Here is a 15,084-nt window from a genome sequence, read left to right on the forward strand (position 1 = left end):
AATAAAAAAAGTTTGTGATCCTAATCAAGATTGGAGTTGCCTGCAGATAGTGGTTCACTGAGGAACATGCCAAGTACAAGCAACAGAGATCTATGGACCTGCCATCATGTAACTAAATGGATCTAAGGATTTGCTGTTGATGTCTTGGCGCTGTGCCAAACCACCAAGTCTTACAGTTAATCAGTCATATTTGTTCCTACTGTATAAAACTCTTCATGTAAACATTTCTGAAATGACTGCCACTTTACAAGATTCTCCGGTTGTTTCTTTGTGAACCTTGTGATGAGAGCTGGGTCTCTAACTACCACCCAAATAGCAGTTTTAGGTAGACAGGTCCACAGTGTTAAAGTCCGAAAGCGTCTATTTCTTACTATTTAGAGGGTTGCTATGAATTTTTCCCTCATGGTAAGATGATCATTGTATAATTCTAGAGGTCATTCATTTCAAACTACTTGTACTGTGGCCCATGTCACTCTTCATTGTGCATTGAAAAGGTGGCAATTTTTGGCTGCCAACGCAATCTTCACCCGTCACATGACCGATATGACTTTTTGTCAACTTGCAGTCTTGCTTTGTGTTTAAGTTAGTTGAATGGTTGCGATTTTTACATAGCACACAAGATCCAGTACACATAGCAGATGTATAAGTGAGAGTAATCAGAATGGGACTTTAAAGGAGATGTCTGAAGATGGCAGCACCACTGGAAGGAGCCAAGAAGTGAACAAGGAGGTGACCTTGAAGTAGATACTGGCCAAATGTAAATCGTGCATTCTTTTTTTCAATGGTCACTGAACTTTGTGATCGGACTTCATGCGTGCACTCACTGAAAAGACCACTAGAGGGTCCCTTATCCTCCCTTATATCTACTCTCGCAAAGAGAAAAGAGAACAATGTATTAGGTAGTGGTCTATGGTTACATTAGTTTTCATCAAAACATTTGGGGGGCAAATGGAAATTCAGGACTTTTAATCAGTGTGTATAAATACAGGAGGTACTGGCCAAAATAACATCACTACTGTTAGAGATCTATCAAGTTAAATACTTACACTATTAAAAACCTGTTAGGCAGACAGGGTCATAATGTTGTGCCTCATTGGCATACTGTATCATGGAGCCCACTTTTTTTAAGCAGCCATCTGTCTCAATTTTATGCGTCTCTAATTTTATTATCCCAATCAGAATATATTAATTTATATTTAATATTTGTGCTATGGTGTTATAATTTGAGACAAATCGGCAGTATACATTGTCACCTATAAGCTGCATTTGTAAGACAGAGATAGTATTCTGAGGACAGGTTTCTCACTATGTACTCTTGCGTCATTTCCTCTTCTTTGGATCAGATCCCAGTACAGCAGGGTTGGCAAAGGACTAAGATTAGACGGAACAAGGTCTGTTGTGTTGTTGGGTGGTTGTTTCATTCACTGTCTGTTTTGCTGAAGAGGTGTTTGGCAGCCGAGCCGTTATTTTACTCCCTCACAAACACAGTAAAAGAAATGAGGTCAGCCTACATGTTGTTAATGATGAAATTAGTTTAAATTTGTTGACGGCTTAAAGTGAAGCAATGAATCAAATATAATGAGAAGACTTCTTTTTTTAGTAATCTGTTAATTAGATTAATTTTTTTGCTATTTCCATTGGTGTTTTGTTACTGAGGGGTTTAGTTTTTAAACTCGTGCTACTTTTAATAAATTTCAAGGATTAAAAAGATATTTTTTTGCCATTAGTCACATTAGTAACATTTGCACAAAACAAACGCAGTGTGTTAGTTCAAACAATGTGTCCAATATTCTAATTCAACTGAGGCTGGAAGTGCAATTTAAGGTAAACATTACAGTAAAATATTAATATAGAGCACAACTAACCAATGTTTAGCAAATGCTGTTGTATTGTATTTACATCTTGATCGCGTGTGTGCGCACGTGTGTGTGTGTAAGTTACCCAAATTTCGTAAAAGAAAATCTTGAACAATAAATGAATATTTGCTGGTACATTTCGCCTTTATTTTACCTTTTGATAAATCCCCTTTTAAATGGTGAGTTCATACAGATTGTGTGCCTAGCTCATTGAATCGACACAAATGGCTTTTGCTTACTCTTAAAACATCATGTGAGCTGTAAATCTCCACTCGTCCATAAAACTGACTGCACATTGGTGATATTACCATGTAAACACACAACACACCGTACCAGCCTTTTATTGTTAAGAGTTAGAAAAGGTAAAATGCGATTTGATAGATATTCATAACTGATAAATCATCAAATCTTTACTAGCAGCTTTGTTAATTATTGAGCTGGATGATGACCAGTATCACCTAGCTGGATGAAATATTGGATTTATATTGTTTATTGATTCAAAACTGAAGCAAAAGAAGCTGAAGTTGCTTTGCTTTTAGACTCTTATAGACTGCACACATTTTTATTTTAACGATAAAAAACTTTACGCTATAGGTACATATTGTGGCCAGATGCAGCCAGAAACACATCTGTCTTCTGTTAACACCCCTACACTGATGACATTATATGGCTTTTTTCACTCAGCTGTCTACTCTTCTGGTGTCTGAGTCCTCCTCAGTGACACTGGTCATTATGGCTACAAAGCACAGCTGTGGTTGAGCTGGAGGAGGAATAAAGCCCCTCGCTCCCCAGCCTGGGGATTATGATTGACAGTGTGGGGTTTATTTTCGAGAAAGTTATGTGACATGTTGCATCATGGGTTCTTAAATTGTACCAAGCAACGCAAGGACGAGGGCACCAAAGACATGTTTAACACACTAACATGCATGTAACAGTAAACAACATATTCTGAATGCATGACAAAGGGGGTTTGTATACAAACTGTAGTTTATGCAGTAAAATTAACAGATTTTGTTATAATGTATGAGCCAAATAGCTTCACATGCCTTGCTTGTAAACATTGGTTCATGTGATTCCTGAATAATTATTTAATATAATTTTTGAGACAGTTCTTCATAAATTAATATCTCACATTATATGCTAGTTAGATTTCATATTTATTCTGAAAAATATCTTTTCATTTGCTTTGAAAATTTACAGTAATTCTATATACAGAAGTGGAGTGCCTTTTATTATATTACAAGATTTGGATTTTTTTAAATGAAGCTCACTGTTGAAATGAATTGCAATGTGGCTCTTGACCTTTAAAAGGTGACTTTAGGGTCTTTTACACTATGGTTACACCAAAATGTTAGCCGTCTTTCGTTTGCTAAGCATAAGCCTCTGGGGATAAAAAAATTAAGCCATCACACATATGTACTAACATGATTGGTTCCACAAATGGTCTTTAGTGGTCTCAAATGGCCACAAGAGACTAATTGGCATCCCTTTAGGTAGTTATTACACTTGGTTGTAGACACGAACAGCTGCAGACCCATACACGGGTAGTCTGCCCAGTTATATTTCTCTGACATCCGTTTGAAGTCTGCCTGTAGGGCTCATGTGTAGGTGCGGAGTAAAGTAAAGTCTCTCAAGGTAAGTCTGCGATAGGGATGCCATTTTACAGAAATTCTAAATTCAAAATATAATTATTAAAAGGTCTTATTAAGGCTACGTCTACACGTACACGGGTATTTTTGAAAACTGAGATTTTCTGTTTTCGTTTTAAAAAATAATCCCGTCCACACGTAAAGGCAGAAATGAAGGAAAACGCTGCTAGGAACATGCCAAAGCAGCAGGTGGCGCTATATTCCTATCCGTGTAGAAATGTTGGCCAATCAGAAGTCTAGAAGCCTCAGTGGGAAAAAGTAAACAAAGCTGGGACATAGAAGCAGAACAGAGTCGTATGTGTGGAGGGACAGGAACTGTGTGTGTATATGTAAGCATTTAAATACTGCAGAGAGCAATTAACAGTAACAGTATTGTAGAAATTCATTTCACCGAAACAATAACATGGCGCACAGCGTGACGTCAAAAAATACGCACACCTATGCCGCTGCTTTTCTCCATTTTTCTTGTCCACACGTAAATGCAAAAACAGAGTTTTCAAAAATATCCACCCTGGCCGGAGTTTTCAGTGACCAAAAACGCCGTTTACTTGTGGACGAAAGGTGCAAACGCATAGAAAAATCTGCGTTTTCAAAAATACCCGGGTACGTGTGGACGTAGCCTAAATCACTTACATAGCAGTGGAAGACTATTTGTTAATGTATATCTAAAGATATTTTGTTGAAAGACTGAAGTGGTTTCTTAATACTCTTCTATAATTTTCATGAGGTATAGTATATATAACATTATGCTAGCTTAAGCATTTTAAAAATGTTAGCTGTTATAAACATATTGGCCTTTGGAACATAGCTGATTGTATAACAGTAATGTCAGCTTTGTCAAAAGAAACAAAGTAAGATGATTTTTGACCCACCACGTCACGATGCCAGAGAGATTTGGCCTGTAGCACAGATGTGGTTGGGGTCCACTTCCTCCCCGTTGCTCGGGTGGGAGCAGTGCCTCTCACTATGGGGTCCCGGGAGTCTGTGAGTGCTAGTTGGCACGTATCACTAAGGTCTCTGTTATACCACCGTCCCAGGCTCTTTATGGGCTTCCCTAAGACTGTTGGAATTGGTTCTCCACCGATATAGAATTGCTCGGCTGTCAGTTTTCCTTTTATGATGCAGTTGCTACGAGATTTACTTGGCTTAAACTCCGTTCCTGCCCATTCTGTTTTCCTGGAGCTTCTGTAGCAATGGCCTAGTACATGGTTTTGTTGTTGTAATGATGGTCATGTCATCCATGTAGGCTCCAATGGGAGGAAGACGAAGGCCACTCTTGAGTCTTTCACCTCCCACTACCCACCGAGATTCCTGCATGATCAACTCCATTGCCATGATAAATCCCAGAGGGGAAATCGTGCAGCCTACCATAACTCCAATTCCCAGGTGCTGCTAGGCTGTGGTGGTGTTCTCAGCTGTCACAAAAAACTGTAAATCCTGAAAGTAGGTCTTGACCAGTCCTGTGATATGGTTTGGTACGCTGAAATAGTTGAAAGCCATCCACAAGATCTTGTGTGGAACTGACCCAAAGGTGTTGGCAAGTTCTTTGTTCTTTCTTGGCAGTTTGAATCTGGTGCCAGATGATGCTGGCATGTTCCAGATATCCCGAGAAGCCCCGGATACCAGCCTTCTGCACTGATGTGTCAATATAGTTGTTTCTTTGTAGGAAAGTAGATAATCTTTGGGCCAAGACACTGAAGATCTTTCCCTCTAGGTTCTGCAGGCTGATCTGCAAAACTGGCTGATGGATGAGGAGTTCTTCTCCTTAGGGATCAGAATACCTCCTGCTTTTCGCCAAGCCTTTGGAATCACTCCTTTCTGCCACACTACCTTCACCAGTTTCCACAGGTATTTGAGAACTCGTATGGTGTTTTTATTTAGCCTATATGAGATGCCATTAGGTCCTGGGGCTGATGCTGCTCTTGCCTGCTTCACTACCTTCTCCACTTTACTCCATGTAGGCGGTCTTATGTCCATTTGGTGTTCAGGTGCCTGGATAGGCGGCATATCACTTGGAATGGTAACTGGCTCATGCCTCCGATCCTCAGAGTAAGTTTTCCTCAGATGATCTTCCAGGTCTTTTATGGGCATTTTGAGGCACCCGCTCTTCTCTTCGACAAAAAGGCCCTTAACAAAGTTGTATGGGTTGCTCTATAAAAGGGTCCTTGTCTGTTCTTTCTTCTTACGTTGTCATCTGAGGTGTTCTGCTCTTCGCAGCTTAGTAAGTTGTTGCCTTATTTCCTCCTGCAGGGCAGTGAGTTCCTCCCTTTCTGTCTCATAGGCCCTCCTCCACTGTTTCCTCAGTTGTCTTCTCTCTTTCACTAATCTGTCAATTTCCCTCTGTCTCCTGGACTTTACTTGGTTTAAAGGGCCTTTCTGCTGTCTCTGAGTCTTGTTCTTTACCCCAAATCGCTCGGCCCCATAGCTGTTGATGATGGTTCCCAGGTTCTCCAACTTCCTTTAAACGGGACCCATTTGTTCATCTAGTATAAGAGCCAGTTCCAAGTCAATGGTTTCCCACTTTCTTTTCTCACTGGATCTGGGCCACATAATCTGATCTTTCCTACCTTCCATCTTCCTCCAGAATTCTTTCCTTTCCATTGATGGTCCATTATTTGCAATGCTGGCTGATCGTTGGTTCCGTTCCATAATTCATTGCCATTAAATCCATATGGAAAGGGTCTGCGAGAGCAGACCCTAGGGATATCTTTTCCTTTGAGATTTCTGTAGCAATATTGGGTGTACCCAAGTACGCTAAAAAGCGCTGGGTCCTGCTGGTATGAGGTGCTAACCCACACCAGCCCCATTAGGGTCTATTCCCTCCTGTCAACAGTCTTTCCAGTCTGTCATCTGGTCTTTCCCTGATTGTCAGCTGCCCTTTCGCAGCGGTCACTGGATCACCCCAGAGTTCTGATTCAGTAAAAGGACTAGATGTTACAGTATGGGACAATAACAATATGGGAGAATTGGATATGGCTACTTTCTAGTGTCCATACCTTTAACAAATGATATCCGCAGACAAGATAATACTGATAAGAAAAATAATGCTTGGAGGATCATTGTCTTTGCTCCTGGCTGATCAGATATTTGCAACACCTTAGTTTGGTTGATATTCTTTACCATGGCACCCAAAGTGCCTCACCCCCGGCTCCCAGTTGGGGGTTTTCTGCACCTGGCAAAAAAACCGTTAACTGTCCAATTTCTCCAGGAGGTATTGGGTACATATATTTAGCCTGCTTTTTGCTATCCAAAATCAGCCTTCCATTTAATATCACAATAGATGCAACTTGTCTAGGCCGGCTAGCATTAGCTAATCTCCTTAGCTCTACCTTTTCCTCCAAATAGAGTCACATCTGAATAAAACAAACAAATATAAAAACAGGATGTCAACAGCTAAATGCTAAACTTCCGTCTTGGATCTGTGGCACCCACTTAGTTATATTTCTTGGCACTTTTTGATCACGAATGACAAGGAGAAACACGTTCCAGTTTAGTCACTGTTGGTCACTTTTACTGAACCTTCATGCTGTGCTGTTTGGAAAGAACAGCAGTTACTAGAGAGACACAGATTAATTTCTTGCTGTGCTTCTCCCTACACTGAATCATTACTGCTCCCCATCAAGGCACTGCCAGAGAGCAGTGTGCCTCATTATCATATAAATTCACCAACAACTGAGAAACACGCAAGCTCCCAAACTTATAAGTGCTCATACAAGCTCAGTCACAGATGGCACCATTCATTGTAGGTGGAAATGTGTGTCGATATCTGAATGTCATTAAAGACGCATTCATACAAGTAGGCCAATAACGGACGAGGGAGAGCAGAAGAGTATGTGCTTTCCATCAAAATGAAAGAAACTAAGTGTGAATAGCAGAGATGACTGAGATGCTGTGGCACACAAGGCCGTGATATCATTCAGGTGTCGTGTATCTTTCCAGCATATGTCTAGCATCACCTTTTGTTTCCACTCACTCCTGCATGGCAGCTGTGCCTCTCTGTGATTGGCTGAAGGGGTTGAAAGGCTCCTCCAATTGGGACTTGTATTGCGTCAAAGTGTTTGTCCTTAAGGCATGAGAGCAGATGATTTGTATTTGTTGAAATGTTTTCTTGTTATGCGTGACTTAAATAAGATACTGAAGGTCACATATTTGTGAAGTCGCAGAAAAATAATTATATTACAAATATAATAAGGAATTAGATTAACTTAAGAGTTTTGGTTGCTATAGTCTGCATCCTTTGCTCAACCTTATTTGTATAAAATAGTTTTTTTTGTATAAAAAAAAAAACCTGAAAGAAAATATATTATCCTAGCTACAAGGATTGGTTTATCTCAGACCTAATACTGGGTATCTCTGGTTTGTATCAGCCTGACAGTCAGAGCTAGGATTAGCTCGCTCTTTGAGTCTCTATGCATGTCTGGCTAAAAAAAAGCTGTTCCTTCCTGATCACGATACCTTTTTATAGTTAATGTTAATTTTGTCAAAAGTGAAACTGATTGAAAGTGTTTGAAACTGTTTCAATATTTGCTTTACGTAGCGTCAAACCACTGACAGAAGCTGCTCTTTCTTACTTTCACCTCTCACTCAGTGAGTTGACACATACAACAGCACTCAGGAACCTGTGCCACGTTGTGATGTTGAAGTCTTTTTATATCTATTGTTAAATTTAAATCAGCTATTTAATAGCCTTAAATGTAATATTTATGTAATGTTTTATGTAATATGTAAAAATGTAATATTTTCCTGTTATGACGGGACAACCCCATCTTCTGTTGATTTTCTCCCTTGCAAATAAGCTGAAGTTATTGAAATTGTCGGAGGTGCCCCCTTCACAAATGCAGTGTCTCAGAGGTGTAATTGTTAAAGTAAATTGATCTGCCAAGTTTGATTTGCCGAATAGATTCACAGTGACACTGGGGGTTTGATTTGAGAATCAATTGACTAATTGCTGTTTTTTTCCCCTTATTGTTGTGGTTGTTGCCTCAGTACAATGTGTGTCACCTGGTATTTCCCAGTGTTAGACACACCCAGACTTTTTCCAGCAAAGCATCTCTCAAGTCTGTTGTTTTTGACTATTTAGGTGTGAATTTGTCTTGTTACACCTGTGCATTTTTGAGAGCATTTCAGGTGGAGGTGCGGTTTGGTTTAAAGTTAGTGTAAAGATTGGGCCACCTTCACGTTGAAGGTTCAGGTTATGCCTATACTGGTAAATGATTAATGCTCTGGGTGATCAGTGGGGCAGTTGTGTCCTCACCAGTATAGCACATGTGTGATAATGTGTGCTGCTGTGCTATAATCCTGATTTTATGGGTGCTATTATTTGATAAAGAAATGTTAATGAAATGTGGCTTGGTTTTTATGTGTCCTGACAGCTTTATGTCCTCACTGTTGCAAACTCCTTATCTCTAGATGTGTCCATGCTAGTGATATCAAGCTAATTATGTTCATTAAGGTCATGTTCTCTCTCTTTTTTTTTTAAATGACTCCAGCCAGCCTCTTGATGTTGCTGTGAAACATAACCTTAATTGCATGGACTACAACAATTAATATATTGTACAATACAGACTAATTAGTTTGAGGAAAATGACACATAGATAATAAAACAGCAAGTGATACCGTCCTGCATTATACAGTGGACAGGGTTGTTAAAGACTTGATCTAAATTTAACCTGTTTGACTATGTTATTTCATTGAGGGAAAATGAGATGTGTTATCTGTCTACTGCTCATTAAGTGCCCTTAATTGCACTTTTGTGCAGATCATTGGCAAAGTTAATTCTCTTAACTGCCATGTTAAGTGGTCTGGAAATGAGCTATTAGCTGTGTGTAAAACCAAAAAGCTTGTTGTACTTATGAGCTTAAATGCAAAGCTGCAGCATTATTGACTATGGGGTATTTGTTTTTACAAATCCAAAAACAACTTGTTCACCCACCTCACAGGTGATTTTCTGACATTGTTATTTCTGCTTTAAACCCCTGCAGAGTGATCAAGGTGTCCCTTGATCATCTATCAAAGCATAAAAGCTTTTAGGGTCCAGTTTTCTAAAAAATCATAAAAAAATGGGAAAATAAAACGCAAAAAATGCATAACTAATGTGAAAACTGAAGTGAAAATACACATTTTTCTTATGCAAACCATGAATCCTTCTCTTTTAGCTTCTTATCTCTTCTTTTTTTTTGTCAGGGTCTAGATGAGGAGGCGATTGTTGACCACGGAAAGACGAGCTTCGCCACTCTCTCAAACTATGAGAAAGACGATTTTGAAAGTAAGTTTAAAACTGCGAGACCACAAGTATTTTTCTTGCAACTATTTCTTGTGCTGTACTGTGTAATGGAAATGTAGGATTAAGCCAGCACTCATCAGGTGGAAACACTTTCAAGATTCAAGTAAAAGTCTATTTCTTCAAGTGGATCCATAACTATAACTTCCTTTCAGTATTATCTCAGTTTTAAGGCACTGCTGGAGCCCTCTGCTTTCTGTCCAGCTAAGCTGTCCATTTTTTTCCTTCTCTTCATGCTCTTTCATCTCCTGCGCCTTTTTTCTGTTGTCTTTGCTCTCGGTGTTTGTCTCCATCTGTTAGACTTGTGCTTGTGTCCCCTACGCTCAAACCTCTTCTCTTGATTTTAATCCTCCTCCCATTCAGATCAAAGAACGATGACTCATCTACAAAGAAAAGGGTATTGGTAGCAAATGCAGGGTGAAAATGGGGTGCTGTCTTTTTGCAATATGGCTCCTTTGTCGCAGTAACAATAATGAGGAGAAGATAAAACTGGGGGTGGGATGTCATGTTTATGGTTTACCTCCATATTTTTTTTTTATCTGAAGCTCTCAAAAGAATAGGAAAGAAATTAATTGCCTTTTTTCTTGAATGTGTGTGTCCCTGGAAATATGATACTGCTTTCACAGTGTAAACCTTTTTCAACATAGTTTACTATTTTTTAATATTAGTGTTTAATTCCACTTATATCCCTATATAAGCTCTGCAACTTGCAGATGTGAAGCAGGAGCCTGATAGGAGCGTAGAGCTTTAAAAGCCAACAATAAAATCTTAAAATCACTTGGCTGATGCAAGAAAATCACTCCTTTTGCTATGTTTTTAAAGCTTGGCAGCTACATTTTTAATTAACTCTAGCCTGTACATTTTATAGTAACTGATGGTTGGTGTAAAGTGCATTATTGTAGTGAAGTCTGAAATGAGAGCATGGATGACCTTTTCAAGTCTTGAATGGTATATGTGCCGTGAGATCTGCTCCACAATCTAATTATTTTTTTTCTATAAGTTAAAAATTTAAGCTACCAATATGCAGGAAATGACTATAGCATTTCCACTCTGCACAGTTGCAGTGTCGGGATTGTCCACGAAAAAATGCACGAAATAATGTTGCTGCACATGTGGTTTGTGAGCTGTATGCTGTCGTTATACCCGAGGAGTTATACCTGGAATCTGTCAGGTTTGCTAGATATAGAACCTTTACTTCTTTATCCGAAGAGAAAAAAAGTGCAAATTTTATGTAGATCCATTATAACAAGATGTATAGCAGTTGTGGTCATTTAAACTTGAGCTAGGATTTGTTGATTTAAAAATAAAATCCTCATATATTGAACAATATTTTCTTTCCTTTCAGATACACAAAATATAAACAGATTTCTATAATATTTGTTATGTGTAGTTATTTATTCACTCATTTATGTTCTGCTTGACTCTGGATCTGCTGGTTTTTGTGTTTGTGGCTTCCAAACAGGTGTTGTGAACAGGTAAGTTGCACCGTGTCCTCTGGCAGACAAATGATTATGTTAACATGCATAAGGAGGTTGAATGGCGTTTCTCCCCTCTTATTTCCTATACAAGCGGACAATAATTAATTAATAAAATTTCAATAAATCTCCCTTTTAACATCCAATTATTGGTGCTGGTAAAGTGTTTGCAGATTAGAAGCTTTGTCACAGTGTAATACAGTGTGTCAATAGATATTGCATCTTTACTTTTCCTAGGCCACAGAGCAGTGTACGTGGGTGTCCATGTTCCTCTTGGGAGGGAGAGTAAGCGGAGGCATCGCCACAGAGGACACAAGCAAAGAAAGAAGAAGAATAGAGATTCCGAGGAGGGGAAGGAAGATGGCAGGGATTCTCCTACTTATGGTTGGCGACTATTTTGAACTTATAATTGCAATTTCATCCATATCACACACCTTTTTTTTTTTTTTTTTTTTTTTTTTCTTTTCTTTCTCTAGTCTGCTCTGTTTTCTTATATCCCATCCCACAGTATTGTAGCTTGCAGCTAGTGTGTACCTTTGAACCTTAAAATATATCTATTACCACACACTAATGGGCTTCCTTCACATATAAAATAGAATCTCCTATAATCTAGAATAGGTAGAATCTGGTAATATAATGAATGCAAGGAAAACTCCACATAAAATCTTTAAGTAAAGCATCCACAAAAGCTTAAGTTAAAAGAAATGTAGCCACTGTGGGCAATTAGATAATTACTTTTGTTTAACCCTCTGATTTTCTCCATACGTCAAACAGTGCAGCTCCAAAAGGCATTAAAGGCCGCTGTGAACGGCCTCTGACAGACTGAAGGCTCTGGCATTTTAAGTGATGTGCGTACGCATTTGTGATTGAAGTTGCTGCGTCATTCCAGCTGTAAGACTCGTAAGCAACCAAGCAGCACTTTGAACTCGATGAAAGACTGAATCGAGCCTTGTAACAGTGCAACTAACAAAGGATACTTTTATTTTTAAAGCACGGTTTTATCATTTATAGTGTCAATATTCTGAGGTAGACTTTTTGGGATAGGACTAAAAATGCGTTTTATAAAAACAGTTTATCACAGTGATACAGAGATGTCAAACCAAAACACTTCCTTGTGTTCAGGAAGTTTAAAAAAAAAGTTTCAGTATCTGCTTTTGCTCCAGAAAATAAATGTTTTTCAGTTGGAACTGAAGTGTTAATACTGAGTGCGTAATAGACACCAAATCACCACACAATGTACCCTTGTGTTAACAGAAAGTAACTCTCCCGTTTTCACTCCAACTATTTCTGCCTCCCTGTAGAGTTTAGTCTTCTAATCTACTTTATCTATTTCTTTCTTCTCTGTGGTTTTAGATATCCTAATACTGTATCTCTTAATTCAATCAGACATGAAAAGGAAGTTGCTAAAGCGTCCGAGTTTTATTATTCTCTTTAGCACATTTCTTGGTAGCGAGCGGTATTCTTCCTCAAAGAAAAGCAATTACATAGATGGTTGTCGTGACCAGCTACACATACGCAATCCATCCGCCTTTATAATTGTAGATTTAATCTCTGCTTTCACAGAGCATTTTCCCATATCATCCTTTAGAGTTGAAATAAACATTTCAGAATAAGACATCTGCCCTGTGCAATTTTCTTGTGAAGTAAGAAAAGTTGTTTACATTGGGCCACTAACCAAAATGCTCTGAGTTTATACTTTATTTTGGAAACTTCTGTCTTCCCTGCATTTCCTGACAGTTTGTTCAGTTTCTTTAATTTTATTGTTATTGTTATAATTATTGCAAAAAATGAACCTTTTGTTCCACTCTCTGTTTAGACACGCCATCCCAGAGGGTACAGTTCATCTTGGGTACGGAGGATGATGACCTGGAGCACGTCCCTCACGACCTCTTCACCGAAATGGATGAGCTGTCCTTTAGAGATGGCACTGCCACTGAGTGGAGAGAGACTGCCAGGTTAGGCTGCAGATGAAAGTGTGAACAGCATAACAACCATATGAAGTAAAAAACAAACAAACCAGAAGCCCACAGCACAGATCTATTGGCTTTTTAAAGAAAAAAAACCCCCATTAGTTTTCAGTTACATTTAAAAGGGAAGGTGTTACCTGAGGTCTTTTTGACAAATAATCACAGCTATCAGCTTAAGTGGCTTATTTTTCAGTAAAAATCAGTGTGAACTTTAGAATTTTTCTACCGTGAAGTACTTTAAATGACAATTGAATAATTTCATAATGCCTTCACAGCATTTTTAATGCCCCCAGAATCTGCAGCAATCCTGAAACATTTCTTTCATTGAACAATCTCAATTTTAATTTGATATTAAAAGAAAACTAAACTAATATCATACATAAACATTTCCAGGGTTGTTTGCTGTGGTTTGAAATAAACTTGGCAAAAAAAAGTAAATAAATTTGGTTGATGATTTCTTTGTTGTTACAATGCTTCTTGGCAACCGTTTAAAAGCCTGTTTGTTATACATGGTCCCACATTTGTAAGGAAAATGTATTTATCGGTTGAGCCGCAGAGCTGCAGGCCTCTCTCTTAGAGATGGGGTAAGGAGTTCAGTCATCTGAGAGAGACTCAGAGTATACCCGCTAGCCCTCCACATTGAAAGGAGCCAATGAGGTGGCTAGGGCATCTGACGAGGATGCCTCCTGGGCACCTCGTGGGTGAGGTGTTTTCCAGGACACACTGGAAAGACTACATCTCTTGGTTGGCCTGGGAACGTCTACCCCTGTATAAGCTGGAGGAGGTGGCTGGGAAGAGGGAGGTGTGGGCATCCTTGCCTCAGGCTGCTCCCCCCCAAACCTGTTCCTGATAAGCAGAAGAAAATGGATGGATGGATAGCATCTTGGCTTTGCAAGCCAGCACAGACTCTTACTGAATTGCAATACAGCTTGTATATCGGTACAAATAAAACATTGTTGTCTTTCTGTACATGTCTTTTTTTTGGCGCTTACCTACAGATGGCTGAAGTTTGAAGAGGATGTGGAAGATGGTGGGGAGAGGTGGAGTAAGCCTTACGTGGCCACATTGTCCTTACACAGCTTATTTGAACTGCGTAGCTGCATACTTAACGGCACAGTTTTGCTGGATATGAGGGCCAGTAGTATCGAGGAAATCGCAGGTAAATTTAAAATAGAGGACTTTTACATATCACTGTTATATATTTTAGGTAGCATTGCGATTACTATGAAATGCATTGAATTTATTACAATAATAATTACATGTTTAATGGTCTATATATAACCTTCTTTGTGTGTTCTTGTGTGTTTGTGTTTTTGCCGCTGCCACTGTGTGACTCAGACATGGTGATAGACAGCATGGTGGCGTCAGGGCAGCTGAAGGAGGATTTGCGTGACAAGGTGCGGGAAGCAATGCTGAAGAAACACCATCATCAGAATGAGAGAAAGCTCAGCAATCGCATCCCACTTGTGCGCTCCATTGCTGACATAGGCAAGAAACATTCTGACCCACTCTTGCTTGAGAAGAACGGTGAGATCCTACGGCGCACTCACATTTCTTTTTCTCCGATGTTTTCTACCACTGGGGAACTGTTCTTAAAAATCCACTGTTCAAATCCCTCAAAGCCAGCGTAGAAGGTGGATGGTTTAAAGTGAGTAAAATTGTTGAAGCACTCAGTCCCCTTAGTGAAAAAGAAATTTGAGTGCTAATTTATGTGCTAACCCGTATGGCTGGCCTGGCTTTGGGGTTTGAATTAATTGTTTTCACTCCTCAGGGTGTGACATTCAGGAAATAACGCTTTACCTGCAACTGGAGTCAGCATTGTGTGCATCTTTTGTTTTTTTGACTAGGCATGGCCAC

General features: G+C 39.2%; 1 protein-coding gene across 1 annotated transcript in view; it reads left to right on the forward strand.

The window, feature by feature from the left end:
• The window catches only part of LOC102778102 (sodium bicarbonate cotransporter 3-like), a 48,430-nt gene that overhangs the window by 11,577 nt on the left and 21,769 nt on the right, over positions 1 to 15,084 (forward strand). The window contains exons 2-8 of the mRNA XM_087834545.1: positions 5,220 to 5,353; positions 5,467 to 5,554; positions 9,689 to 9,770; positions 11,498 to 11,644; positions 13,077 to 13,215; positions 14,226 to 14,386; positions 14,566 to 14,754. Of these exons, the coding sequence (XP_087690671.1) occupies positions 5,220 to 5,353; positions 5,467 to 5,554; positions 9,689 to 9,770; positions 11,498 to 11,644; positions 13,077 to 13,215; positions 14,226 to 14,386; positions 14,566 to 14,754 (940 nt within the window). The remainder of the gene's footprint in view (positions 1 to 5,219; positions 5,354 to 5,466; positions 5,555 to 9,688; positions 9,771 to 11,497; positions 11,645 to 13,076; positions 13,216 to 14,225; positions 14,387 to 14,565; positions 14,755 to 15,084) is intronic.

This window comes from Neolamprologus brichardi, chromosome 22, assembly GCF_056152115.1.
Source record: "Neolamprologus brichardi isolate AB-2024 chromosome 22, ASM5615211v1, whole genome shotgun sequence".
In the NCBI taxonomy this organism is placed as follows: domain Eukaryota; kingdom Metazoa; phylum Chordata; class Actinopteri; order Cichliformes; family Cichlidae; genus Neolamprologus; species Neolamprologus brichardi.